General features: G+C 49.1%; 1 protein-coding gene across 2 annotated transcripts in view; it reads left to right on the top strand.

The window, feature by feature from the left end:
• Positions 1 to 1,092: 1,092 nt before the first annotated feature.
• Dock1 (dedicator of cytokinesis 1) overlaps positions 1,093 to 27,945 on the top strand; it is a 503,515-nt gene continuing 476,662 nt past the window's right edge. Inside the window, exon 1 of one of the 2 annotated variants that reach the window (XM_021220215.2) lies at positions 1,093 to 1,283. In XM_021220215.2, coding sequence (XP_021075874.1) covers positions 1,238 to 1,283 — 46 coding nt within the window. In that variant the 5' untranslated portion in view covers positions 1,093 to 1,237. The remainder of the gene's footprint in view (positions 1,284 to 27,945) is intronic. The other variant, XM_021220207.2, reaches the window with a different exon arrangement.

A 27,945-nucleotide genomic window follows, 5' to 3' on the forward strand; every position in this document is an offset into this window, starting at 1 on the left:
AATGAACACTCAGGGTGTGTCTATGGTCAGACCTTGAAGAAATCAAGAAATCGGAAGTATTGCATTTGTGGGTGGCTGGCACTGGGTGAGTCTGAGACCAGCCTCCTTCAGATTAGAGTTGCTAGGAGCTGCCTGTTCTAAGCTGGGACTGGCTTTCTTTCTCTTCCCACTTCCTCTCTTTCCCCACTTCAGCAGGCCCAACTCCTACTGAACGCCTCAAAGTTGCTGCAAACCAGGAGCCTCTTTGTGCAGCTCCAGACCCTCAAAACCCAAAGGGATCTGGGCTGTTAGAAGCACCCAGGGGCTGCAAAGTCTTTTCCTAGGCTTCTCTTACCAGTGCTGACTGTATGTCACCGCTCCCATCAGCTACTAGGCACGCTCAGTGTGCTCAGACCCTGGCAAAATGGGTGCCCACTTTGTGTTTGCTGAATGAATGAATGAACCACGAAGAACTCCTAGCTCTGCTCCAGCGCTGTCCACCAGATTAGAACTGGGGTTTCCGCACTTCACACCAGTGAGTACATGTGTGGTGTCTGACTATTTGTGTTAGATTCAGGCCTAGAGGGCTATAAGGATTTGTGGTGTGTGTGTGTGAGTGTGTGTGTGTGTGTGTGAGCGCGCACGCGCGTGTGTTAAAAGATAGCACTTCTGTGAGGTGCAGGGTACAGGGTTCAGGATGGTGTGCGTGGTGTGTGTGTGTATGCGTGTGCAAAGACTGCGCCTCTGTGCCATACAGGGTGCAGAGTGTTCGGGATGCTGGGTGCTCGGTGTTCAAAGTAGAGTGCGGGGTACCCAAAGAGTGCTGGATGCGGTGCAGAGTAGAGGGTGCAGGGTGAGGACCATACGGTGCGGATTAGTAGGTGCGAGGTGCACGGTGTTCAGTGGAAAGTAGAGGATGTGAGTTGCACTGTTCGTGCAGCATGCAGGGCGTCCATGGGCTCAGGGCAGCGGCCTGGGTCCCTCGAGGGACGCGGCGGGCCGAGCCCAGGGCACGCGCGCCTGGGCGGGCTACAGCCGGCCGCCGGCCCGCCTCTCGCCGGCGCTCCCGGCCTTTCCCATCCGGCCCGCGACGCTCCGCCCGCCCCGTCCCACATGACACCGCCTCCGCCGCAAACTTTTTCCTCCCCATCCTGTCGCGGCGGGGAAGGAATGGAAGATGGCGGCCTAGGCGCAGAGTTTCCTGCCCGAGCAGCGGCGGCGGCAGCGGCGGCTCCAGTGGGCTGCGGCCAGCGCCACCATGACGCGCTGGGTCCCCACCAAGCGAGAGGAGAAGTACGGCGTGGGTGAGCAGCGCGCCGCCCCGCGCCCGCCCCGCGCGCAACTTCCCCGCCGCGGCGCCCAGCCTGTTGCCGCGCGGTGCGGAGCCCGGCCCGCCCGGGGCTGGAGCCCGCGTGGGGAACCCGGGGACCCTCCGAGGTCCACCGTGCTCCTCATTCCCGGGCATTCGCTCTGTCGTAGTCCCGTGTGCTCCTGCGTGCGCTGGGCTCCCGGGGTCATTGTTTGTGTGCGTTTTGGCTTCTTCGGGAAACTTCTGTTTGGCATCCGGGACTCCGGGTGGACACTTTTCATTGTGCAGCGCTCGGATCTGTAAAGCCTCCTTTTCTCGCGTGAGGAGTGGCTGCGCCTCCCGGGCTGGGTCGGTGCTGCCTTTCCCGCCCTGGATGGTAGGGGACACTCAGGCTCTCCTGTGTCCCCGGGGCCCTGGAAACGGACCTCGAGGGCGGGGACCTGGTTTTGCCTTTGTCGCTTCCCTAAGGGGTGGAGGGAATCGGGTTGCAAGCTTACATTTGAATCAAGGAGCCGGCTTGCCTCAGTTACCAGACAGTCCCAGAGCCCTGCAGACCTTGTTTTGCCCCCCAGCTAGCCCACATCAAAAATCAGGTCTGTCTAGGCCTCAGGGCTCTCTGGCATTCCAGATCTGACTATTCCGTTTCCAGGCTCCTTCGCTCTTTCCCTAAGGATCCTCTGACACCCAGCCTCACCTGAGCAGAAACTCTGACTTGCAAGCATTTCTCGGGGATTTGAAAGCAAGCATTTTGGGGAGCTTGCTGCCTTCCACCCTAAGGGCTGCCTTGGGGCACTTTCTCAGCAGCTGTCTGTTCTAGGCACGCCTTCAGCACGGTCTTGCAGACCTAGTTCATGTCCCAACCCGCTGTCTTTGGAAGCTTCCTGGAGACTCCAGTCTACAAGGCCATGTCCTTCCTTTGAACTCCAGTTACTTATTTCTGTAACAAGTAGGGGATGGTGGCCATGGGGGCAGGGCTGGGGAAGCCTATGGCCCCTACTTCCACTCTAGGCCCACACCCAGGTTTGGAGGACTTTCCCTGCGCTGTGAACACTGGAACTGAGCTCCACCTGTGCTTGGCCGACCTTTCTGAGGCCCATGGCAGAGCTGGGAAGGGCTGCTAGAGTCCCATCTATTTAATTTGGGATGAGGGTCCTACTTAGGATGACTCCAGGGTGTGGGAGCAATGGGGGTTTTCTCCTGGGGTTGCCCAAGACTGTTCAAAGAACAGCTAGAAGAGGAGCAGGAGCAAGCAGAAACTGGTAGCAAGATAGCCAGGACGCAGTTGAGGAAGGAGGGACCTGCAGAGGAGTCCCCGTAGTGGAGAAAGTTGCTGCCTGTACTTTACCCTTGTAGCATAGTAATGGGAGCTGCTGAGTTTGAACCCTGGCAACAGTGGGTTCACATTCATCCCTGTTCTGGTGCAACTGCCAGGGTGGCTTGTGATTATTGGGTAGGGGAGCCTATTTCTTTGATTTTTGTTTGTTTGTTTGTTTGTTTATTTATTGAGACAGAATTTCACTATGTAGCCCTGGTTGGTCTGGCTTCATACAGAGGTCTACTTGTTTCTGTCACCTGATTGCTAGGTTTAAAGGTATGCACCCTCACACCTGGTGGGTGTCCTCCCTTCACCCCGGCACCCTCCACTCCCTTTAAGTTAGAAGACTGTTTTGTTGACATTTGAGAGAAAGAAGTAGGCAGGCTGGACACCTCAGCAGCCTTGGGAAAGAAGGGTTGTAGATAGGAAAGAAAATGGCTTGGGAGAGGTTGTGTGAGTGGGGGGAGGGAGCAGGGGGGTGGAGGGGGGGAGAGTTAGTCCAAATCCAGTTTGTAGTGCAGGGTGATAGTGTGGTGCATACCAGTAAAGTTGGAACTTGGGAGGTCGAGGCAAGAGGATCAGAAGTTGAAATTCACCCTCTGCAGCATAGTGAGTTTGAGGTCAGTCTGTGCTACGTGGGATCTTATCTCAAAAAGAAAAGTCGTATTTTCTAAGCAAAAGGCCAAGAAAACATTTAGCAGTGGAAACCCTGTGAGTTCTTTTGTTGGGTGTGGGGGCTCCACTTAGAGAGAGAGAGAGAGAGAGAGAGAGAGAGAGAGAGAGAGAGAGAGAGAGAGAGAGAGAGAGAGAGAGAGAGAGAGAGAGATCCAGTGCTGGGGGGTGGGTAGGGTGGTGGTGGCACTACATTTTGCTGTAACATCCCCTAGAGACATGGACATTGCCTTCAGTGAGCCTTTTGTAGTTCTGTAGTGTGGCTTTACCTGGAGAAGATGGGGGGGGGGCATTCCTGTATAGGGGCAGGAGGGTCTCCCTCCAGAGGTGGGAAGCAAGCAGCCCAAGAGGCTGAGGCTGTCTCAGGCCACATGCCCTCCCGAAGGCATTCTTGAATGTGACTTCTGACATCAGGTCTTTTAATGCACTAATCTCAAAACTGTTTTCACAAAGTTCTCACAGGAGAACTAGTAAAGTGATTCCCACCCTTCAATTCAGTTTCTCATGCTGTGGTGACCCCCACTCCCCCAACCAACCATAACATTATTTTGCTTCTAATTCATGACTGATTTTACTATTGTTATGAATCCTAATGTAAATATCTGATATGCAGCATATCTGATATGTGACCCCCACACCCGGAGCCATGCTCACAGGTTGAGAGCTGTTGGTCTAGATGATGGTTTTGTCAGGAAATTCTAGCAAAAAGTGTGAAAGGCTATCTGGTGTAGGAGAAAGTGGACCTGTGTCTCTCTTCACCAGGATGGGATAAGACAGCTGAGCTTGGATGTAACAGGCTTCAGAAGGCACCTTGAAGATTAGCGTCTCCGTGTGTGTGTGTGTGTGTGTGTGTGTGTGTGTGTGCGCGCGCACACACACACACACACACACACACACACACACACACACACACACGGAGGTGAAGTCAAGGGTGGAGGCATGGAGACACCCCAGCTCTCTATGTGTCTGGCAGTCTGGACCGGGAGGATCCTAGTGGCTCCTAGGGCAGATGCTCACTGGGAAGGATGGAAGCTCTTATCTGCAGGCTGATTGGCTGTTTTTCCCTAAGGGAGAGTTTCTAAAGATCCCCCGGACTAACTTCAGCCTTCTCTTTGGTAGCCTTAACAACAGGCCTGTGTTTCTCTCCTGAGGCTCTGGTGGGTGGACCCTACTTCCACTCCAGCCACTTGGCCCGTGCATGAATCACGAGGGAGGAGGAAAATGATTAAACACCATCGCTTTTTGGAAACATGAATCACAGCTCATTGTTCAGATGAGCTTGGGGACTCTTGGAAGCATTGTTTGTAAATGAGATGCTGCGGTTATTTATTTATTTATTCCGGAAAATCGAGATGAGCGTAAAGGGCTGGTGTGTAGCTCTTGCCAGGGCAGGAAGTGGGGGTTCCCATGATTCGTTTTGTAGGGGCTGCTTCTTGTGAAGGCTGCCAGCTGTCTCTCCCCCTAACTCCTGGGCTTGGTTTGGGGGCCGTGTTCAGGGGATTGGCTTATTCACGCAGGTGTAAACTTTGAGTCAGCTGTCACACCAAGGGCTTGGCTAGATGATCTTTCCCATCATCCCAGATATGGCAGGGTCCTGTGTTCTAGAATTAATATGTTTTTGATGGGTCCTGTTTGTCAGATTCAGCGTGGGCTAGAAGCACACCTAGGGACAGTGTGTTCACAGTTTCAGAAGGTAGGCCACGCCTGTGCACAGCCTGATCTCTACCCTGTGAGTTGTGATATGCTGATACCAAAGAGAGGCTTTGCAGTGTGATTGAGCCTATGAAGTGTGGGCTGGGGTCACATGGGCTCTGGGAGCTTGGCTGCCAGGTCTTGGCAGAGGGAGTGGGGAAGAGAGACATGTTGAATGGGAAGCTAGGTTCCACACCAGAGAAGGACTTGATGAGCAGCTGCCGGGAGACATAGGGGTTCACTTGCAGGGACTAGACTGAGGCCCCAGAAAGCTAAGGATTACCAGGCAGTGTGTTCTCATAAAACTGTATGATTCTGCAAACACCCCAGATGAGCTTGAAAGTAGATTCCTCCTGCAGTCTCCGGGTGGGAGCCCTGCTGGCCAGGCTTCTGTTTGAGACTCACAGCCACTGGGCCTCTGGCTACAGAAGTGTGGAGCCATTGGGGTAGTTGGTTATAGCAGTAGTAGCAAACCAGAGTCTATGATGTGGACAGCGACATGGATCAGGAATCTCCTGTCCGGGAGCCCTGTTAGATGCTGGGAAGATAGTGAGCCCAGCATTCCCCATCCCTCCTCTTTCAGGTAGAGATCCCCAGGAGGAAGAGGGCATTGGGAAGGTGTATTATATTATTAACCTTGGTTGGCTCTTGCTGCTGTTTTGCTTTTAAGAAAACATTATTATATTTATTTGTGCGTGCATGCATGTGCCCAGGCACCATGCACGGATACCATAGGGCAGCTTGAAGAGATCGAGTTCTTCCCTTCCACTGTGTGGGTTACGGGGATCGAGCTCTGGTCATCACCCTCAGTGCCTTTCGCCGCCCGACCTATCTTGCCGGCCTCCATTTTTATTTGTTATCCACTAAGCGACAGCTTTAAGAATTGTATGGGGAAGTTGGGCGTGAGAGCATACGCCTTTAATCCCAGCACTTGGGAGGCAGAGGCAGGCAATCTCTGTGAGTCTCTGCACAGCCTGGGCTACACAGTGAGTTCCTGGACAGTCAAAGGTACATAGTGAGACTATCTTGAAAATAGTCAAAATGCCAAAAGTGAGGGAGAGAGAGAGATGGGTGTTGGGGTGGTGTGATGATGAGGGACTTCCTACTTAGATGGAACACCCATAGTTCCTAGGAAATTGATTTTCTTCAAAGGGTGATTTTCCTTTCCTTTCCTTTCCTTTCCTTTCCTTTCCTTTCCTTTCCTTTCCTTTCCTTTCCTTTCCTTTCCTTTCCTTTCCTTTNTCCTTTCCTTTCCTTTCCTTTCCTTTCCTTTCCTTTCCTTTCCTTTCCTTTCCTTTCCTTTCCTTTCCTTTCCTTTCCTTTCCTTTCCTTTCTTATATTATATTTTATTTTGGGGGACAGACTCTTACTACACTGCTCGGGCTGGCCTATCTTTGTGGCCCAAGCAAGTGAGTCCTAAAATCCTGTTTGGTCAGTATGAAACATGGGGTGTGCCCTTGTTGGCTTGGTCTTTGCTTCAGAGAACATCCAAAGACCCCTGAGAGGGCAGGGGAGAGAGGCGGGGTGGGGGTGGGGGTGGGGTGGGGATGGGGGTGGGGGTGGAGGTGGAGGCCTCAGTCATTCATTACCCAGAGTGCTGTGCCTGCCACTGCTTAGGGATAAAACATTAGATTGGATCCCTAAGTAAGTAGGAACGCACACATTTCATTCACTGGAGTTGCAGAAAAACTGAATTAGGGCACGGATTATATTTCTCCAAATCCGATTTTACTTTGAAACTCAAATGTTTTAAATGCATTGTTATACCATCACTCTAGACTATTACCTGTCTGAACAGGATTGTGTTAGGGTGTGGGAATCAGTTTCAGGCTGGTTCTGGGTCACCCCTGTGGCTGCAGGCAGTGAAGGCAGGGCAGAGTGGAGCTGAGTTCTCTGGGTGTATACAAGGAAACCCAGCAGTTTCTTCAGTAGTGTTTGAGCTCCCCCATCCTCCCTCTCTTGTTCCTTCCTCCTCCCTCCCATCTTCCCCCCCCCCCGCCCTTCTGTCCTCTCTCCTTTTCTTCCTTTTCCTTTCTGTCTCTTTTCCCCCCCCCCCCATTCATTAAAGTTGGTATTTTCAAGCAATATGGCCACATTCAGTCATTTAAAAAAGTAATAACATAGAGGGATCTTTTACTCACTTTTTCAGTTTGCTTCCCACCAGACTGGTTATATAGTCACTGAGCTAGAGTCCGGACTTTGATGTAGTCAAGCTGCAGTGTCCCCAGGCCCCTCATGCTGTCCTTTAGCAGCCACTGCTACTTCAGTAGCACACTCCCCAAGACCTGGCAATTGTTAGTCTGTTCTGTGGCTAGACCTCTGCATTTCAAATGGATTCCTACAATAGGCAGCCTCCACTGGCCTTTTGCACGCAGTGGCTTCTGTGTCTTTGGTCCACCAGGTTGTTGTGTCTGTCGTCCAGTTCCCTCCCTCCTATTGAGTGTTTTGGCTGTTATAGATAAAGCTTCTCTCTCTCTCTCTCTCTCTCTCTCTCTCTCTCTCTCTCTCTCTCTCTCTCTCTCTCTCTCTCTCTCTCTCTCTCTCTCTCTCTCTCTGTGATGCTGAGTCCTGGGGTAGGTGGATAATGTGACTATTCTTCTTTTTCTTCCCATTCTGAGAGAGGGAGGGGTGGGGCAAGAGGTTAATGTCAGGAGCCTTTCCCCATCACTTTCCACCTTCTGTTTTGAGGCAGGGTCTCTTACTAGAATGGAAACTCATCATTTTGGCTAAGCAGACTGGCTACCGAGCTCCAGGGATCCCTCTGTTCCCACCCCTTTCCATCATTACTATATTTATGGGTGCTCACTACTGTGCCTGGCCTGAGTGTGGGTACCACAGCCCACATTCAGGTCCCCATGCTTTGGTGTAAGCACTTTACCTGTGAGCCTCCTCTGCGGTCCTGGCTATTTAGCTTTTAAAAGAAACTGGCAGCCTTTACTGCACTGGCTGTGCGGGCTACCTTTACCAGCCCCGTGCCCCTTCCTTTCTGTCCTCCCTGCCTTTGCCGTTGTCTCTGTTCCCTTTACCCAGGCTGACTGGAACTTCAGTGTCTCAGGATAGCTGAGTGTGTGTCTCCCCAGGGTAGCTATTCTCTGATGTCTGGACATCATGTATGTGTGGAGGCCAGCATGTGCTTGCTGGCTGACAATGATGGAGGCGCTCCAGGGAGGGACAGCAGGGGCTGGGCCACTGACCCGAGAAGTTGTTCAGGGCTGGCCCTCAGGAGAGCTCAGTAACTAAAGGCGCTTTCTGTTCGAGGATCTGAGTCTGATGCCCTGGACTCCCATGGAGGAAGGAAAGAACTGACTCCTGCAAGTTGCCCTCTAACCTCTGTGGGTGCCATGATACATTTGCCCTCCCCCCAACTAACATGAAATAAATGTTGACACACACACAAAAAAGACAGTATAAAGGTAATACTTTATTTACCAACGGGAAGGAGACAATTGTTCATGTTTTTGTGGAAGGGTGGTTGTTCAGTCTGAAGGGACAGCAGGGAGGGGGTGGGGCAGCGTGAGTGGCCAGCCTTGCAGAATCAGCAGTGTGTAACTGAGCTGTGGGCCACTCATCCACACGATCGATCACATTTGCAGTTGTTTTCCGCGTGCTGGGAAGCTCTTGGGAGACCTGCCGCACTAGTTTGCTTTCTGTTGCTGTGACCAAAAGCAACTTGGGGAAGAAAGGGTTAAGGTGGCTTCCAGGTTACAACCCATCATCCAGGGAAGCTGAGGCAGGATAAAAAGTAGCTGGCCTTGCTCAGCTACTTTTCTTAGATATCCCAGGCCCACCTACCTAGGGACAGCACTGCCCACAGAGGTTTGAGTCCTCTCACATCAACCAGCCATCAAGTAAGTACCCTGTAGATGTGCCACAGGCCAGCCTGGGGGATGCAGTTTCTCAAGTGAGGTTCCCTCTTCCTAGGCATATGTAGGTTTGTGTCAAGTTGAGAACTGCTAACCAGCAAAGAAAGGAGCTACGCATCAGAGTCGGCTTTTAGCCCTGACAGGTTGCCATCAAGCACCATCAGGTGCCACCCCCAGGCACACAGCTTCCTAGTGAGGACCTTGACATCTTCAAGATGGAGATGCCGCAGGTGACTGGGGCAAGCCTCCGAGCCTTTTCCCAGCCTCCTTTGCACCTTTCCCAAAAGCGGGGAGAATGCTAGTTGATGTGGGGTTCACAGGAGCTAATGTTCTCTGTAAGGCAGTTTACAAGCACTGTGGTACTGCTGTGGATTTGCTCTTGCAAACGTGGTGGGCACCCCCTGGGGCTGTCCTGAAGACCCAGGTGTACAGGATATGTATTAGCTTATCGGGGCTGCTATGACAAAGCCCCTGTCTGCTTGGCTTGCAGACTGTCATCGTCACCCCATCTTATTCTGCTGTGTGTGCCCTAACCTCTCCTCCTTTTAATGAATGATCCCAGACCTATTGAATTGGGGCTTTTCCTGAAAACCTCGTTTGAGACCAGCCACTTGGTGAATGAATGGCCTCACTGTCCCCTCCATCCCCGGTTCCATCCTGGGGCTCTGAGGTCGTTCGAGTGAGACCGTCCCCATAGTAGTGCTCCTTGGGGACGCTCAGGATGTGTGGCCATGCTGGATGAAGTGTGTGAGGTGGCCTTGGAGAGTAGAGGTTTCTTCCTTCTTGTTTGTTCCCTCTGCTTTTTGTTTGTGATTGAAGACATGAGCTTCCAGCTTGCTCTTCCAGCTGCCATGTCTGCCTGCTGCCATGCCACCCTGCCATTTGGGGGATAGACTCTTGTCTCTCTGGAACCACAAGCCCAAATAAACTCTTCCTTCTATAAGTTGTCTTGGTCATGTTTTATCACAGCAACAGAAAAGAGCATAAGAGGTTTTGGTAACTCCAGCATTCAGATGTAGGGGCTCCTGACCCAGCCCTCAGCAGTGTACCTTAAGACTCAGCTGAGTTTCCTTTGTCTTCATGGCCCCTGGGCTTTGTTTTGTTCTTTCCTGTAAGGTTCCGGGAGGGATGTGGCAGGTGAAATGTCCTTGGGTCAGCCTGGAAGTCAGCAGTGAAGTTCGTGCCAGAACAACGCTCAGGCAATTTTAGCCCTGAATCTGAACTGTATTTGGTGCTGTTTTTTTTTAAGCCTCATTGGGCCTGGGCACTCACACACCCTGCTCAGATTCCTTTCCCGGTTCTCAGAAGGTATGTTGTTGTGACAGGCGCCAGCTGCACTGTGCTTCCTGAATCCCAGCTCTGCAGCCATGACAGGGATGGCCTTTGGTGCTGGGACCGCACCTTGGCTCGGACTGCTCACTGCTTGGTCCAGGGACTGCCTTCCATACTGCACTGGGAGCCTGGCTTCTCTCGCATAGGCAAACTCACAAGGTTCTCAGTGATGTGACACCACTGAGTCACAGGGGAACTAAAGGGGCAGGGAAGGGACTGGCCTTGGGACAAATAAATGCCTTCAATTTTGTGATAATTTTGAAGCCGTGCTGGCTCTGCGCCCATCAAGTAAGTTACCATAGCTGCACCCGAGAGGGAATCTGGGTACATGCACACTGGCACCGTCAGCAGGCAGGTGGGAGGACAAGTTACATTTCCTTCTGGGTGCCCTTGGTGCTTAGCATGTGGCGGAGGACATTAAGCACTCTCACTTTTGGAGGCACAGAGAGCCTTGTTGTGGATTTATTCAATTTTTGGTAGTTGCCTTTTGAGACAAAGTTTTAGTTTGTAGTTTGCTGGCCTAGACTGTGCAACCTAGGCCACCCTCAAAGTCTCTAGTAGCTGAAGATGACCTTGAACTCCTGACCTGCAGGCCTCCACTTCCTGAGTGCTGCGAACACAGGTGTTCGTCCCCACACCTGTTTTGTTGTTGTTTGTTTGTTCAGTCACTGTTTTGTAGCTTTGACAGCTTTTCTCAGGAGAGTGAGAGGTGAAACTGGGTGAGCTTTAGAAAGTATTGCTGAGTTGGCGTGAGTGGCTATAGTTCTTTCTGGTTTCTCAGGGGACCATAGAAGTACAGGGTATAGGCTCAGCTCGAAGTTGTCCCTGTGTCTCCGAAAGTGTCCCTCAGCCTTTCCCAGGTACTGTTGAAAGCTGTGATTTGCCATTACCTTGGGAGTGCCTCACACAATTTGTGTGCCACCCTGAGTGATTTGTTTAACAGAATCACATTAGATAAGCTTGTAGAGAAATGTAACAGTCACGATTTCCTTTCTGCATCTGGCTGCTTGCTAGCTGCTGCATTTGTAGCAGAAGATGACCTAATCGGCCAACAGTGGGAATAGAGGCTCCTTGGTCTCCCAAACTCCATATGACCTAGCACAAGGCAAGGCCTGGGCCAAGTAGTGGGAGTGGGTGGGTAGGGGAACAGAGGTGGGGGGAGGGGTATGGGAATCTTTCGGGATAGCATTTGAAATGTAAATAAAGAAAATAATAAAAAAAAAAAAAAAAAAAAANAAAAAAAAANNNTTTTTNTTTTTTTTNNCCCCCCCCCNNTTTTTTTTTTTTTTTTTTTTTTTTGAAATAGGGTGTCACTATGTAACCCTGGCTAGCCTGGAACTTCATACATAGACTAGGCTGGCCTCAGACTCACAGGGATCTATCTGCCTGCTTCTGGCTGGACAGCGCATTCTGCTGGCTTCATACAGTTAAAGTTTGCTTTATGTTGGTGTCACGCAGGTTCACAGCTCTCTGCCTGACCCACAGCAGGTAGGTGGAGAAAGAGGAGCCCAGAAGTTGGTAGTCCCGCCCACCCACTCCTGTTGACACTTTCCATGAATCAGGACATAGCTTGGAGAGGACCCTTTAGCATCACTGACCGTGAACAGTTTGAATATCTTTTATTTTTGAAACGCAATGGTAAACAGTTGTTTGCTTTCCCCAGAAATGAGAAGAGATGCGGGTGAGTACTGAGGCCGTGTTTGGTGTCTACGGGTTTCATGACGATCCCAAAGTGCTGAGTCCAGGAAGCATACTGTTAAGCATCTTTTCTGTATTGACCCTGCGGCTTCCGAGTATGACCCTGGAGAGAGCTCATGTAGACTTCTTTTCGTCTCAGTGGGTAGTGCACTGGAACTTGTGTGGACAATTCTGTTTTTCTAAGTGCTGGCTGTTGTCTGGTTGCTTCCTGGAATCTGTATTCTGAAGTAACTCTTATGTTTGTGATGGAATGTGTATCAGAGAAGGTGGTCAAGGTTCCCCGGGAGAACCCCATAGTAGTGTTAGGTGGTCGTGCTGGAGGTGGGGCACAGAGCATTGCATTGTGGGGAGAACTGTGCTGATGGAAAGAAAACTGTTCTTTCAGTAGCTATCTCCCTCCTCCCCTCCCTCCTCCTCATACTCCTCCCTATCTTCCTTCCCTCTTCTTACCTTTTCTCTCCTCCTCCTTACCTTCTCCCTCACTTTCCTCCTCTTTTTCTCACTCTCCTTTCCTTCCTCGACCTCCTCCTCTCCATCATGTCTTCACTCTTTCCCCTTCCTTCCCTCTTCCCCTCTCCCCACTATACTTTTCTGTTCTGTTTCCCCTCTCCCTCCTCCCCGTCTTCCTCTCCTTTTCCCTTCTTTCCTGTTTAGTTTCTTCTCCCTTCACTGCTTCCTTTCTCCCTGATCTTTTCCCCTCTTTCCCTCCTCCTCCTCCTCCCCCTCCTTTCCCCCTTTCTTTTTTCCTGCCTTCCTTCATTTTTTCCTCCTTCCCTCCTTCCCTGCCTCCCTCCAGTCCTCCCACCCCTTTCTGTTTGTGTCTCAGCTCTGTTTGGTACTGGTGGTTCAGAGTTGTCCTTCTGGGTCATATGCTAGCACAGTTCCCTATCTGAACCCATCAAAGCCAATGTTGTGTCAGAAATTGGGATGTAGTGATGTGGACGGACAGGTACGAGTAGGTGGATCATGCACGTTCCAGACCTCACCCTGCACAGTTCTGGGTGACACCCAGGAATCTTGTTGAGTATGTAGATACAGTGGCATTGGGGTGTGGACATGCCTGACGCAGGGACCCTGCTCTCTACTCTCAGGTTGGGGTTCTGCCACTGAGTGAATTCTTATTGGGTTCTAGAGCTTTGGGGATTTCTGGGTGATCAGTAATGAACTGTGGGTGTTACCTGTTTTCATGGTGGCCCCATGTCCTGTTGTCCTTGGTTTGGCACATTTGTGCCTGATTCTGCTCAGTTCCCAGCTTAGTAGGACTTGTCACATCTGCCCTGACTATTCCTCTTCCTCTGAGCCAGGCTGTGGGGATAGATGTGAGGGAAGATTGAGGATCTATGGTGAATGATTCTGAGTCCCCAGAACCTGAGGGGGAGGATGGAATGAGGAGGGGACAGAGACAGGATGGGAGCCAGCAGGTGTGTCTACCCGGGCTCTTGAAGCTTCATTTCCTTTACCGGAATCCCCACAGGCAGTGTTGGGGATGGACCTCTGCGGCTGGGGCATAGCTTTCACAACTCAGGTCGGGAGCCAGCTGCCTCCTTCTGAGAAGGAGAGACCCAGCTCTTCCTGCACTGTCCACACAGGGTGGGAGCTTATACTGCCTGCAGGATGGAACAAAGAAGAAACTTCTGCTGGCAGACCCCATAGCCTGGCTACTGTACCCCACTCTTTAAGGATGTCCCCTCAGCCTCCCTGTTTCTCAGGTTGTACACCCCTTGTGCTGAGTGTGGATGATGGAAAATTTTACCTCAGGAAAATACTCTGGGATCACAGGAGCTAACTCATGCCGAGCAGGGTGCTCAGCCTGGGCACTTCTCACTTCCTGGGCTGGGTCAGTCTTTGTCACAAGAGCTATCCTGAGCCTTGAAGGATGCTCTACAGTATTTACCCAGGAATCCAGTATCACTTTCTGTCTCTGGGTGGGAAACTCCCCCCAACCCCCATGTCTTGGTCATTGCTAAGAGTTTCCTGGGGGAAGATGGCCAATCTCTGACTTGTTTGCTGCTGCTTCTGCTGCTTCTGCTGCTTCTGCTGCTCCTGCTGCTTCTGCTGTTTCTGCTGCTCCTGCTACTTCTGCTGCTCCTGCTGCTTCTGCTACTCCTGCTGCTCCTGCTGCTTCTGCTGCTCCTGCTGCTCCTGCTGCTTCTGCTGCTCCTGCTACTCCCGTTACTCCTGCTGTTCCTGCTGCTTCTCCTGCTCTCACTGGCAGGAAAGTGTCTCTCTGTGCCACCGACCTTGCACAATGTTCTAGTTATTTCTTCTGTCACTGTGATCAACACCAAGACCAAAAGCAACTAGGAGAGGGAACGATTTATTTAATCTTACACTTCAGTCAAAGTTCATCACTGAGGGAAGTCAGGGCAGGAATTCAAGGCAGGAACCTGGAGGCAGGGACGAAAGCAGATATGGTGTAGGAGTACAGCTTATTGGCTTGCTCATCTGCCTTTCTTTATAGCTCAGGCCCACCTGTTTCGGGTTGGCACAGTCCACAGTGGTCTGGGCCCTCCATTCATCAAATGAGCTACCAAGAAAATGCTCCAAAGATATGTTCATGTCTTGTGTATGCTGCCACAACCTCCGTGAGTTCATATGTGCAGCTGCCCTGCCGTGTCCACAAGATGAAGTTTCATCCATGGCCACTGGCTCTTACACCTTTCCTGCCCCGCCCCATCCAATGATCCCAGAGCTTTGGTAGAAGAGGCGTGTGTGTGTGTGTGTGTATGTGTGTGTGTGTGTGTGTGTGTGTGTGTGTGTGTGTAGTATGTATGTTCCCTTTAGTGCTGAATATTTTGCAGTCTCCTGTTCTCTGCACTGTGGCTAAGTAGCTAGTTATGGATCTCTGTTAATCATTTGCTGCAAATAGAAGCTTCTTATTTAAAAAGATTTATCTTTGCTATTTTTAATTATATGTATATGTATGTGTGTGTATGTGTGTTTGTGTGTGTGTGTGGGAGGATGGTATATGTATTCAAGTGCCCCAGGAAGGTCAAGGGCATGGGATTTCTCTGGAGTGGAGTCACAGGCAGTTGTGAGCTGCCTGATGTGGAAGCTGGGGACTGAACTCCGGTCTTCTGCAAGAGCAGTATGTGCTCTTCATTGCTAACCCACCTTTCCTGCCCCTAATTTTTTTGTCTTTAAATTACATTTATTTTCATGGCATGCATGTGTATGTGTGCTACTGTGTGTTATGTGGAGGTCAGAGGACAACTTGTAGTAATTGGTTCATTGCTTCTACTGTATGGAGGTACTTGGGAACAAACTCGGGTCTTGGTAACGTTGCCTGAGCTGTCCTACCTGGCTGTTAGATCTCTGATGATGAGCTGGGGACCAACCAGCCAGGCCTGCATTTCTTGTAAGTGTACTCAAGCCAGTCACTGGAGACCTGTCCCAGACAGTCATGCTCAGAATTTGTTTGTTGAGACAGGGTCTCATTGTGCAGCTCTGGCTGTCTTGGAACTCATTGTGTAGACCAGGCTGGCCTTGAACCTACAGAGATCTGCTTGTTTCTGCCTCCTGAGTACTGGAATTAAAGGTGAACCATGCCAGGGAACTCTCAGAGTTTTATTTGTAAAAATAAAAGCACTTTCCAAGCCTCTTTTTTTATTTTTCTAAAATAATAACTTATTTTCTTTAACATAATTGACTTTACCAGGGGCATATAATGACTTAGCAGGAGGAAAATGTGATTATTTTTCTTCCAAATTGCCTCACTTCTATTAACTTAGTACGATTTATTTCAAGTCCTTTTTGTCTTGTGTGTTTGGCTGCCCATTTCTCAAAGGTGAGAGCTCATGTTGGGCTGTTTAAACCCTTAAGTAGTTCTTGGTAGGGTGCTGCCTTAAGAACTGGCCTGGTGAGGATACAGGGATGGAGGACCTGGGGTTGGAGTGTTTTCAGGGACTACCGCTCACAGGAGGGAGGGAACTTGGCCTGTGAGCCTCAAGGTGACTTCTGGTGTTTTTGCCCACAGGCTTAGTGGTCTCCTAGACCCCTGGCTCTGAGGAACTTAATGCCTTGTGGTCTGATAAGCCACAGTGCATTTTCACAGGCTTCTTTGGCTGTTTAGACATGATCTTTGTTTCTACTTGGCTTGGTTTTCCAGGCTCACCCTTGTCTTCCTACCCAGCTTGCAAAGCAAGGCTTCCCTATAATGCTCTCTAAAGTACCACACTTCACTTCTCCTCCAATCCCTGTTCCCCTGTTCCACAGCCAGGGTTGTGTAGATTCTTTCCTCTGTCCCCAACATGTGATGTGGCCCATGTGTATAGGTGAAGGGACAGCTTTTTATCTCAACAGGCCTGAGACTGGAGTCGTGTGTGTATGTGTGTGTGTGTGTGTGTGTGTGTGTATGTATGTATGTATGTGTGTGTGTATGTATGTGTGTGTTATGTGACTTGTGTTGCTGCTTCTAGGTAGTATTGGGACCCACAGGGTGGTCTAGTAGATGTCTGGGGCAGTGACCTCAAAACTCTTTTCCCTCTCCTGTGTCCCTGAGTGAGTCATATTTTTATAGCTCAGATATTCTCTTGGTAAATTGGGACTATCACTTGCATTCTGGGGATTTTTATGGTCTTAGATTTTTCTCCCACTGTGGCTTGATACAAGGCTATTTTTCAAGTCTCTTTTGAAGATAAAAGACTTCTCCATCCAGTAATGACTAGAAGGAAGGTGAATGAATGTATAAGCGGATGCCAGTTGAGTCCTGGCTCCAGCTCCACAGTTTGGCTGCTCAAGCATCTCTGTGGTCTCAGATGATCTGTCAGTGGAGGTTCTGCCTCTGGCTTTTCCTGCCCCAAATTCGATGAAAAGACAGGTGTCAAAGGAGAGAATCGATGCCAACGTATTTTGTAATGCCAAACATTAAACAGCTGTAAGGGACAGTTAGCAGCCTCTGTTCAAGCTGAGATGGGCCGCTTTTCTTGTCCAGTTCATGTGATAAGTATGCTAGACTTTGCATACCAAGAGACACGATCCAGGGTGCTTGGAGCACTGATTTAGTCACTGACAAGTGATACTGCTGGAAAATGTTATATCTATAAAAACAGTTTGCCAGCTACTCAAAAATATCACATATAGAAGTTCTGTGGGTACTAATTCCCCTCCCCACCCATGGGTATGTTTCCTATAAAAATAATGACAGTTTAATGATGCTACATGCAAATGTTGATAGTGGTTCTGCTCCCAGTGCTCAGAAGGGAACGTGAGCAAGTGTCCACCTTTGATGAGTGGATAAAACAATGAAATATTACTGAGTCATAAATAGGAGTGAGGCACCCATTCATGGTACAGTGTGGATGAACTTGGCAAACATTAATGCTAAGAGACCATAGCTAGTCACAGAAGGACATATATTGCAGGACTCTGCTGATATGTGTTATCTACAACAGGCAAATCCATAGACAAACAGAGTAATGGTTGCCTGGGGGATAGTGGAGGGAAATGATTACTTAACAGTCCGCTTTCCTTTACTGGGATGAAAATATTTTAGAAGTAGGTGGAGGTGAGGGAGGCTCACAATATTGTAAACTTCTGATTAGTAACTGCTGTGTACACTTTAATCTCAGTGGTAAGAAAATGGAGACTAGTCATAGCTTCTGGGCCCTGTTTAGCCTGTGGGCCTCACATTGCTCACACCTGCTTATGGTCTTAGGGTCTGTGTGTGTATGTGTCTGTATGTGCATGTATGCACTCATGTGTGAATGTGTCTGTATGTGCATGTATGCACTCATGGGTGCAAATAGAGGCTGACACCAGTGTCTTCCTTGATCACTCTCCATTTTTCAGACAGAGTCTTTTACTGAACCTAGAGCTCACACTGTTTTGCAAGGTTGGCTGGCCAGCAAGAGCATCGGGTCTGCCTGTCTCTCTCTGTTCCCCAGCGCTGTGGCTAGAGATGTTTAACACCACATCTGGCATTTTCTTTATATTGATGTTGGGACTCTCAACTCAGGCCCTCATGCTTGTGTGACTGTCACATTACCCACTGAATCATCTCTCTAGCACTTAGAATCTTTTTTAGAACAATTCCTATTATTTTTCTAATACTATTTTGTGCTAGTTATAAAAAGAATGTAAACAATATAGAAAGTGTAAAGGCATTAAACCCCAAATCTCAGGGGGTCCCCATTTAGCTGTAATCAGCATTCTGAGTAGATTGCTGTCTCGGTCGCCCAAAACCTGTTTGCTTGTGAGGTGTTGAGGGCAGGGCCTGTCTTAGTTTCTTTTCTATTGCTGTGATAAAATACTTTGACAAAAGTAGTTTATGGGAGAAAGGGTTATTTAGCTCACAGTTCAAGGGGCCAGTCTGTCATAGTGGAGAAGTCGAGGGAGCAGGTGCTTGAAGCAGCTGGTTGCATCATAGCTGCAATCAGGAAGCAGAGAGAGATGAGTGCTGCTGCTACTCAGCTTTCTATCTCCTTTTAATGTACTCAGCCCAGGGAATGCTGCCGCCCACAGTGGACAGGTCTTCCCATACCTGTAAAGGCAATCAAGATAACTCTCACAGGCAAGCCCAGAGCCCTGTCTCTCGGATGATTCTTGGCCCAGGGAGTGGCAATATCAGGAGGTATAGCCTTGTTGGAGTAGGTATGTATGGCCTTGTTGGAGGAAGTGTGTCACTGTGGGTGTGGGTTTTAAGACCCTCATTCTAGCTGCCTGGAAGCCAGTCTTCTAGCCGCCTTCAAATGAAGATGTAGAACTCTCAGCTCCTCCTGCACCATGCCTGCCTGGATACTGCCATGCTTTCCACCTTGATGATAATGGACTGAACCTCTGAACCTATAAGCCATCCCCGATTAAATGTTGTCTTTATAAGAGTTGCCTTGGCCATGGTATCTCAGCAATAAAACCCTAACTAAGAGGGTGCCTCTATCAGAGGCCTCCCCAAGAGTTGTCTTTCTTCTTTGATGTGAGGACTTGGCACAGAGAGGATGTCTGGGAACCAGACATAGGCCTTTGCCACATATCAAACATGCTGATGCTTTCAGCCTGGACTTCCAGCTTCCAGAACTATGATGCATTTGTGTTACTGACTGAAATAGCAGGCAGAAGAGGCCAACACATCATGCCACACGTAAGTGGAAAAGCAGCAGGAGGATCTCCAGCCCTTTCAGCCAGCAGGCCGCTTGCTCATTCATCTGACTGTGGACATGACTGTTGGGAGGTAGAGCTGAGCTGGGCCGTCTCTGGAAACCTCTGTTTAGAGTCATAGGTGAGGCAAGAGACCCTTGAAGTGCTCGAGTCTGGGCTGGGGTAGGTGCAAGTTGGGTAAAAGGTTTTAAAAAGTTAGGGAACAGGAACCCAGTTCTTCAGGGTCTTCACCTCTTCAGACCTGTTGGTCCAGATTAACTAAATGTAAAGTCTCCATTCGAAGTTTTTGTCTGACTGGCATTTGCCTGTGGGGACCAGATGTGGTCAAGGGCTCTTGGACATTTGTCTGCATGGCGTCTCCCTTTGATTTCTGTGATTTATAGGCAGGAATGTCAAGGTGGGATTAGCATGGAATGAGCCTTCAGAATGAGAAATCACAGTCCCTGGAAATGAAGGATTGTGTGAACGTGTTTCTTAAGGACAGAGGTTGAGCGATCGTGGCTCACAGGGTACAGCCCCAGGACTTGTGTGGTTGAGCAGCACAGCGTCATTTGCAAAGTAGGCCACTCACTTTCAAATATGGCCAGAGGCTTTGTGATTTGTTTTTAGATCTGTCTACATTTTATTTTATGTTTTTACCAGTTTATAACATCTTTACTAGGAGACTGGGGAGACGGCTCAGCAGACAAGAGTGCTTGTTGTAACTTACAAGAGGATGTGAATTCAAATCCTAAGTCCTACATATAAGCTGGCCAGAATCTTGCATACCTGTAACTGTGGCACTGAGGTAGTGGTCAGGTAGAGACAGACCTCTGGAGCTTGGTGGTCATTAGCCTGTCTGTTCAGTGAGAAACCCTTCCTCAAGTTAAAGAAAAAAAGAATGAGAACAATTCAGGCAGATACCTGATGTCCTCCTCTGGCTTCCATGTGTAAATGTATTACACACACACACACACACACACACACACACTCTTCACTGGGCTTTTTATCACTAACCTCATTGGAAGTGTGTCACTGTGCTCCTCCCACTACTGTGGAATAGCAGAGTAGAGACTTTCCTGTTTTTATTAACATTTCTGGTTTCATACAGCCTGAAGGTGAGCCAGTAGCACTAACTTGCCACAGGCTTGTTCCAAAATGCTGTTGTTTACACACACACACACACACACACACACACACACACACACACACACACACACACACACGTTAGAAGTTAGAATCGGGGCTGGAGAGGTGGCTCAGCAGTTAAGAGTATTGACTGCTCTTCCAGAGGTCCTGAGTTCAATTCCCATCAACCACATTGTGACTCATGGCCATCTGTCATGGGATCCAACACCCTCTTCTGGTGTGTCTGAAGACTGCGACAGTGTACTCACATAAATAAAATAAATAAATCTTTAAAAATAAGAAGTTAGAATCAGGTGAACTCCATGGCAGGTCCCAGGCCTACTTCTCCTTGCTGATTTCCTTCCACCCAAGGCATTCTGGGTACATTTATAAACACTCAAATTTGCAGAATTGCTGTCTCCTCTCTTACCTGATATTTGTTTACCTTTGATCAGCTGAAGTCTGAAAAAGGCAAGTGGAAAATTCCAGAGATGAATGATTCGTGTTTTAAATAATTAAGTACTGTCTACTGCTGCAATTGTTCTGTTATTAGTTACTTAACTGCTCTCTTCCTGGGCTGGTTTTCTAATTGAACCTTGATTGTAAAATTTGATCGTGTGTGTGTGTGTGTGTGTGTGTGTGTGTGTGTGTGTGTGTGCAGGAGAAAAGCTTCACATGGAGAGTACTCAGCTTGGTACTCTCGTCCTTCCGGCATCCACTGTGTCACAGCACAGGTACCTGTTGATGGTGGGGACGGGTGTGCGTGTGTGTGTGTGTGTGTGTGTGTGTGTGTGTGTGTGTGTGTGTGTGTGTGTATGAGTGTGGGTTCCCTGCATAGGGAGCACCAGGCCAGAGTGTGTCTGGCACCTTGTTAAAGCCACAGCATCAGAGGGTTTTCCTCCAACATGTGAGAGGTTGAGAGTGTCTGCATTATTACCCTTTATTATTTTATGTGTATATGAGGGTATAGGTACTTGCCACATTACACATGTGGAGGTCAAAGGGCAACTTGCACTTAGTGTTCTTTTTGCCGTGTGGGTTCTGGGTGTCAAACTCTGGTCACCAGGCTTGGAAGCCAGTGACTCTACCTGCCGAGCTATCTTGAGGGCTTTGAACTCTTTTCTTGAGAGGAAGGGAAGTTGTTAGGAAATACCCAGATTGTCCAGTCCATGTGACTACTGACTAAGAGGTGAAGTTTTCCTGTCTGTGTAATGCTGAGTGAGCTGAGAAGTCTCTGCCTGTGAAAAGTAAAAGAGAAAGCAAGGAATGGTGGGTGGGCATGGACAGCTAGCTGGCTGTCCATGTCCAAGTGTGGTCATAACACCGTGCCATCTGGGCATCCGCAGAGAGCCTATGACTGGGTTGAATGGCCCTGGTGATTTTATATAATATTTTATTTTTGTGTACGTATGTGAGTGTGTGTAGTATATGTGCACTTGTGTGTACAATTGTATGCACATCGATACCAGAGGAGAAATGTCAAGTGTCTTGCTTTAGCACCCTTTGCGTTATTACTTGAGACAGGATCTCTCACTGAAACTGGGACCAGGCTGGCAGCAAGCCCTGTCTTTGCCACACATAGCACAAAGGTTAGGGGTGCATATGACTGTGCCTGGCTTTCTACATAGGTAGGTGCTGGTGTTTCAAACTCAGGTCCTCATGACTGCATAGCAAACGCTCTTATTTACTGAACTCCACCCAGCCTTGTTCTGGTGAGCATGCCAAGGCTGTAGAGGACTCCTGCAAGCCAGGACATTGCCAGTGCTGATTTGGAGTCTAAAAGAATGAGGCCAGTGTAGGTGGCATCTCAAGGTGACCAGAGGTGTAGGATCTTGTCTTTTGCTGCAATTGGGGCAAGGGAATGCCCTTGATGGCTCATCTCATGGTGTGGTGAACTGTAGGTTCAGGGTGATATAGGTCCCAGTGTGATAGCTGGGAGCAGGGGAGGTTGGGCCTTGAAACAGTAAGAAAGGTCTAGAAGCTGAATCCGTGGGTGGCTCTTGGCTAAGCTTGAAGCCCTGACTGTCTGACTTGGTCCTGGCCAGGTTAACTCTGTGTGCCTCTATTAGCGTGTAAGTAAGCAGAGGTCGACGGCCCCTGCCTTCTCTACTATGAGAGAGGATGGACAGGGGCTTAGTCAGCACATACCAACTCTGCTTGTCACCTGTGACCACCTGCACATGGAGTGCCACTCAGGGATAAAGAAGCCTGGGAGTTGTTCCCCATGACAGAGCCATCTCAGTTTTCTTCTGTTGGAAAAAAAAAAAAAAAAAAAAAGGAAAACCCAACAACTCCCCCTCTAGAAAGCCCCAAGAATACTAGAGAGCTGTTAAGTAGAATCATCAGATTTTCATCCAATTTATGTGATGTTTTTCCTTATTCTAAAACGACTTACGTGCTCTAGTCTGAATTGAGATTTCTAGGAAAAGTAGACAAAAGGAAAAAGATTGAACCTTAAAAGCCATTTTCTTATAATTTGCATATATTTGCATTTCAACTTGAGGGAAAACATAGCTACTTAACGCCTGGGTCCAATGGCTGGATCATTTTATAAATATTATGTGATGCAAGGCAGTAGATATTGCAGATTCAACTGTGACCCTCAATCCCTTTAAAAGGGTTACGGCCCTAATTGAGCATTCCAGAATATGACCTGTTTTGGCATAGGATCATTATTGTGAGTTAGCATGAGGTTATGCTGAAGTAGGTTATCCTGGAGTTATCCTGGGTATTTCAGCCAGTCACACTGTGTCCTAGTGTGAGGGTCGAGCTGTGCACCAGTGACCAGAGAGAAAGTAGAGTTTTCTGTCAAAGCCCAGAAAGGACGAGGAAGGTCTATGGAACATCCTGAACTACTGAGAGCTAGAGAGCTAAAAGAAGGGATTCTTGTTAACACTTGGAGCACAACTATGCTGACCCCTGCTCCAACTCCATGTAAGAAAGCATTTCTGTTATAAATGCCTGCGGTTGTGGTACTTGGTTATGGAGCTGCAGAGAGCTGGTGCAAAGGTGCAGTCAGGACAGAAAAACTTGACCATTTGGAAGGAGAGACTCATGAAGAAATAAGACAAGAAGCCAGTGTGGTGCTTTGAGTGAAAGTGCTCCCATAGGCTTGGCATCTATGTTGATGACTGGCTCCCAGTTGATGGAACTGTTTGGGAAGGATTAGGAGGTGTGGCCTTGTTGGAGGGGGTGTGGCCTTGTTGGAGGGGGTGTGTCACTGGGGCTGGGCTTTGAGGTTTTGAAAGTTCTAGCTATTTCCAATTAGCCCTCTCTGCCTTGTGGTTGCGTCTTAAGATTCATGTTTTTAGCTACTTCTGTAGTGCCATGTCTGCCTGCCCTCTGCCATGCTTCTTGCCTCAGTGCTCATGGACTCTAATTTTTGCATCTTTGAGTCATAATGAAATGCTTTCTCATGACTTAGTCATGGTGTTTTTTCACAGCAATAGAAAGGTAACTAAGATACCCAAGTGAAGACATCAGATGCAGGATAAAGCCAGAGTCAGAGGAAGGGTGCAGAGCCTCCAGAGAGGAGGAGTGGTGTCTGATGGGATTTCCTCAGGCCGTGTCTGGCCTTCTGTATTGATTGCTGTGCTCTGGGCTGGTGGTGGGCTCTGCTCCAGGGGTCTTCATGTTCTGGGCTTCTATACTTCCTCTCCTCTCTTCTCCTCTCTTCTCTTCTCTCTTCTCTCTTCTCCCCTCCCCTCCCCTCCCCTCCCCTCCCCTCCCCTCCCCTCCCCTCCCCTCCCCTCCCCTCCCCTCCCCTCCCCTCCCCTCCCCTCCCCTCCCCTCATCACCTGCCTCCAATTGGTGAATAAACAGGCAGCAAGCAACACTCAAGTTGTCTTAGTTCCCTTGACCGCCATCTTGACATAGACAAGGCTTACCTGAGTGTGTGTCTCAGTCAAAGAATTGCCAGGATCAGATTGACCTGTGGGCATGTCTTGGGTGGGTGGGTGGGGTTGTCTTGATTATTAATTGATGTAGGAGGACCCAACCCAAGGTATGGGGCACCTCCTTCAGGCAGGTAGTCTTGGGCTGTCCAGCAAGCTAGCTAAGCATGAGCCCCAGAGCAAGCCAGCCAGGGGAGTTCCTCATTGCTTTCTGCCTGAAGTTTCTGCTTGAGTTCTTACTCTGACTTCCCTCAGGGGTGGGCTATGACTTGGAAATGGAAGCCAAATTCTCTTTCTCCCTTCAGCTACTTTTGGTCAGAGCGCTTCCTCACAGCGACAGGAAGGAAACAAGAACACTGTCTATTTGAATCACGTTTTTAGAAGAGAAGGGTTGGAGCATTGATGTCGTCACCTCTGTGCTGGGTATGTGATGATGTAAGCAGACTCCAGGGCCAGCCTCCAGCGTTCTTCACTGTGGATTTGATGAGCATTCTAGGTGAATGGGTGATAGCTAGCCACTGTCTCTCCAAGGGGCAGGCTTTGTAGAATATTCTGGCACTGGCAACTGTTTGGTAGAGGACTTAATGAGCTGTCTCTCATTTCCAGAGCATATTCTGAGTTCTTTTCTTTATTTTCTCTTTTAGACTTATTTATTTAGTCAAAACGTTTATCTGTCTAATTTTATGTGTATCTGCGTGCGCCTCAGTGTATGTGAAGAGCGTTGTGCGTTACCATGTGGATATTGGGAACAGAATCTCTGTCTTCTTCAAGAGCAGTAATTGCTCTTATCTACTGAGCCATCTCTCCAGCACCTAGGTTTATTTGTTTTACTATTTTATGTTTATAGCTATTTTGCCTGCATATATGTACATATACCACTTGCCTGCCTGGTTCCTGCAGAGGTCAGAAGATGGCCTTGGATCTCTTGGAAGTGGAGTTAAAGATGGTTATGGGTCACCATGGGTACTGTAAATGAAACCCGGTTGTCTACAAGAGAGCTACAAGTGCTCTTAAGCACTGAGCTATCGCTCCAGGTCTTGTCTGAGTTTCTTTATTTGGCCCTTCACACGTTCCTTCAGCCAACAGTGAATTAGAGCTGCCAACATGGCAAAGACAAGGTTTGGTATCTCCCCCAGAGCATTGGCTGTCTGTGGCAGAGACAGATTTGAGACCAGTCAGTTTTAATTCTGAGGTGAGTGTTCTCGGGAAAGGCACCTGCCCCAGGACGTAACTGAGCCAGTCTTGTTGGAGATCCAGTAGATAGATGAAGCCTGAAAAGCTGAACAAACTAGCACACAGCCCACTGAAGGGACTGGGCAGACAGTTCAGTTGTCAAAGTAATTGTGTACAAGCCTGAGGACCTGAGTTTGAAACTGTAGAGCTCACTTTTAAAACCAAATTGGTGTGTCGGTACACGTTTATGACCCCAGTTCTAGGAAGGCAGAGATGGTAGATCTGGACCTCATGGGCTGGCCTGGCAGTCTTATCTGATGAGCCTCAGGCTAGTGAGGGGCCCTGTTTCAAAGGAAAGGTAGATAACAGCCAAGAAACAACACCGAAGCTTGTCCTCTGGCCTTTATGTGCATGTGTGTATGTGTGGGCACGCTCGAGCTCATGTGCGTGTGCGTACTTGCGTACACACACACACACACACACACACACCCCAGATGGAGAATAAACCCCAAATCAGAGAAAGGGCCTAGAGTGTTCAGAGGCTAGAGGGCTGGCTATTGGCCCCCATTTTCCAAGGGTCGTGCCCTGGGCTTCAGTATGATCAATTGCTGTGTTCAGGGCTGGTGGTGGGCTCTGCTCCAGAGGCCTCGCACAGCTGGACTTGCACACCTGCTCAGCCTTATTAATCTCCAGATCCTAGTTTACCAGAAAGTAAGAAGGGCTGTTTCCTGCTTTCCATTTATAAGCATCTTTTTGCTCAATTTGCTGTGTAGCCAGTGTCGCCCTAGCCTGGGGGTTGATCTATTGAGTCTAGACGGGTATTGTGGGTAAGTATTTAATCAGTGCTGGGTGTTGACATTCAGTCTCTGGAGGCATTTATGTGTACTGTGTGAGGACCACTTCTCAGTCCAGAGGGATTGTAAGAAGTCCATCCAAACACAAGACGGGGCTGGCTTGGTAGCAGGCACCACTTTCCAGCTACAGATTGCTCAGATGCAGGTAGAAGTGTGTAGAAGTTGATTTGCCTTGGAATTGACTCTGCATCCTATTGCCAGGTTCCATTATAGGTTGTGTGGAATGGCCTGGTATCTCAAGGGCTCCAAGACTGGGCTTGATGAGTCCTGGCAGTACTCTGCTGGTTGGAGAATTTCTTATATTTACTGCACCCTCCATCTGTAGACTGTAAGCTAGATAGCCATTGCTACCATGTGGTGCTGTCATGAGGATTAAATACCAACACAGGAGACTTTAAGATTTATTGGACTTTCCCTGCTATGGTCTGGTAGGAAAATGGATCTTGCAGACTGACTGTGACAAGGTTGAACATGCAAGGTGTTGTTCTTGCCTCATGAAGGGACCAGAGGGCTGCTGTAAGGGAGGGGCTGCCTGGGACAGCTTCCACACAGGGTCCCTTGTGAGCTTGGGAAGATGATGAAGACTCGAGGAGAGCAAAGGTAGGTAATGAGAGCAGGAGACTGTGATGGGGTGGCACTGGAGGCTGAGAGAGAGGTCAAATTGGGGACAGACAGGGCCAAGTGCAATGAGCCAAGCAGGCAGCCTGGAAGGGGCTAGATCACTCAGCTGGAAGTTTGTGAGTCCTTTGTGTTTTCAAAATAAATGCATTGGGGTTTCTCCTAAAGTGCACTAGCCGGTTGTGAGGTAACAGCCCAGAAGCATTTACTGCATTTCAGTGTTGTGTGGCTGTTAATTGTGTCTACAGTCAAAACCTTCGTGCCCGTGTGTGGAGGTGATGTTTCCCTGCTTGTTTTTCTACCTTACTCATTGAGGCAAGGACTTTCAATCAAACCCAGAACTCACTGATACAGTCAGTGTCTCTAGTCAGTTTGCTGCGGGGATCGATGCGTCTTTTCTCGTAGGCTGGAATTGTAGGCCGGCTGACAGGCCCTGCAATTATGTGGGTTCTGGAGATCTGAACTCTGGTCCTCTTGCTTGTGGGGCAAGCTCCTAACCTCTGAGCCAGCTCCATAGCCCTGTGCTCTGAAGCTTTCAAATGCATGCAAGCCTTGGTGGTCTGGTTGCTTTAGCTTGGTGTGTTTTTGGGGTTATCCATCTTGTATAATGTGTCAGTACTTCCTTTATATGGCTGAGGTCTATGGACAGACTTCACATTTATTCATCTGCCATTGGACACTGGGTCATTTATGTCCTCAGGGTGCTTTACCCAGTCCTGCCTTGATCTTTCCTGTGTGAGTACTGGTTTGGACAGGTACTCAGTTCTTTTGCAGGTAGGTCTGGGTGTGGCCAGGTGCACACCTCTTCCTCTCTTTCCTGAGGCCTAAAGTGGAGCCGCAGCCCTCCCTGGGTGGTCTCCCGAGTTGCCCCTCTTCCCTGCACCTACTTGCATGCTTATTTAGGGAAGGGCGAGCCACTTCTCTGGCTCTTTGGGAACCAGACCTTAGGCAGTGGTGGTTCTGAGCTTACTGCTGAGGCCCGAAAGCAGAGTGGCGTGGCCTGGGGTTCCTCACCTTGATCACAAGAGTCCAGGCCAAGGAAAGATTTGTGAAAGAGTAGAGCTACATAAAACACACAGAGACGAAACTGACTGTGCTGTCTGGGGGCCAGTGTCCTTTGCAAAAAGGTGCTGGGCTCAAACCAAAGACTTAGGCCCCAGGGTTCTAGACCCTGCATCTTCAGCTCTACGCTCTCAGTTCTTTCTGCATGTGGCCTCTTTTTGGCTTCTGGCCCTTACAGTGGCGGCGGCGGCTGCTGCTGCTGCTGCTGCTGCTTCTTCTTCTTCTTCTTCTTCTTCTTCTTCTTCTTCTTCTTCTTCTTCTTCTTCTTCTTCTTCTTCTTCTT

Source organism: Mus pahari, chromosome 1 (assembly GCF_900095145.1).
Source record: "Mus pahari chromosome 1, PAHARI_EIJ_v1.1, whole genome shotgun sequence".
Classification (NCBI taxonomy): Eukaryota; Metazoa; Chordata; class Mammalia; order Rodentia; family Muridae; genus Mus; species Mus pahari.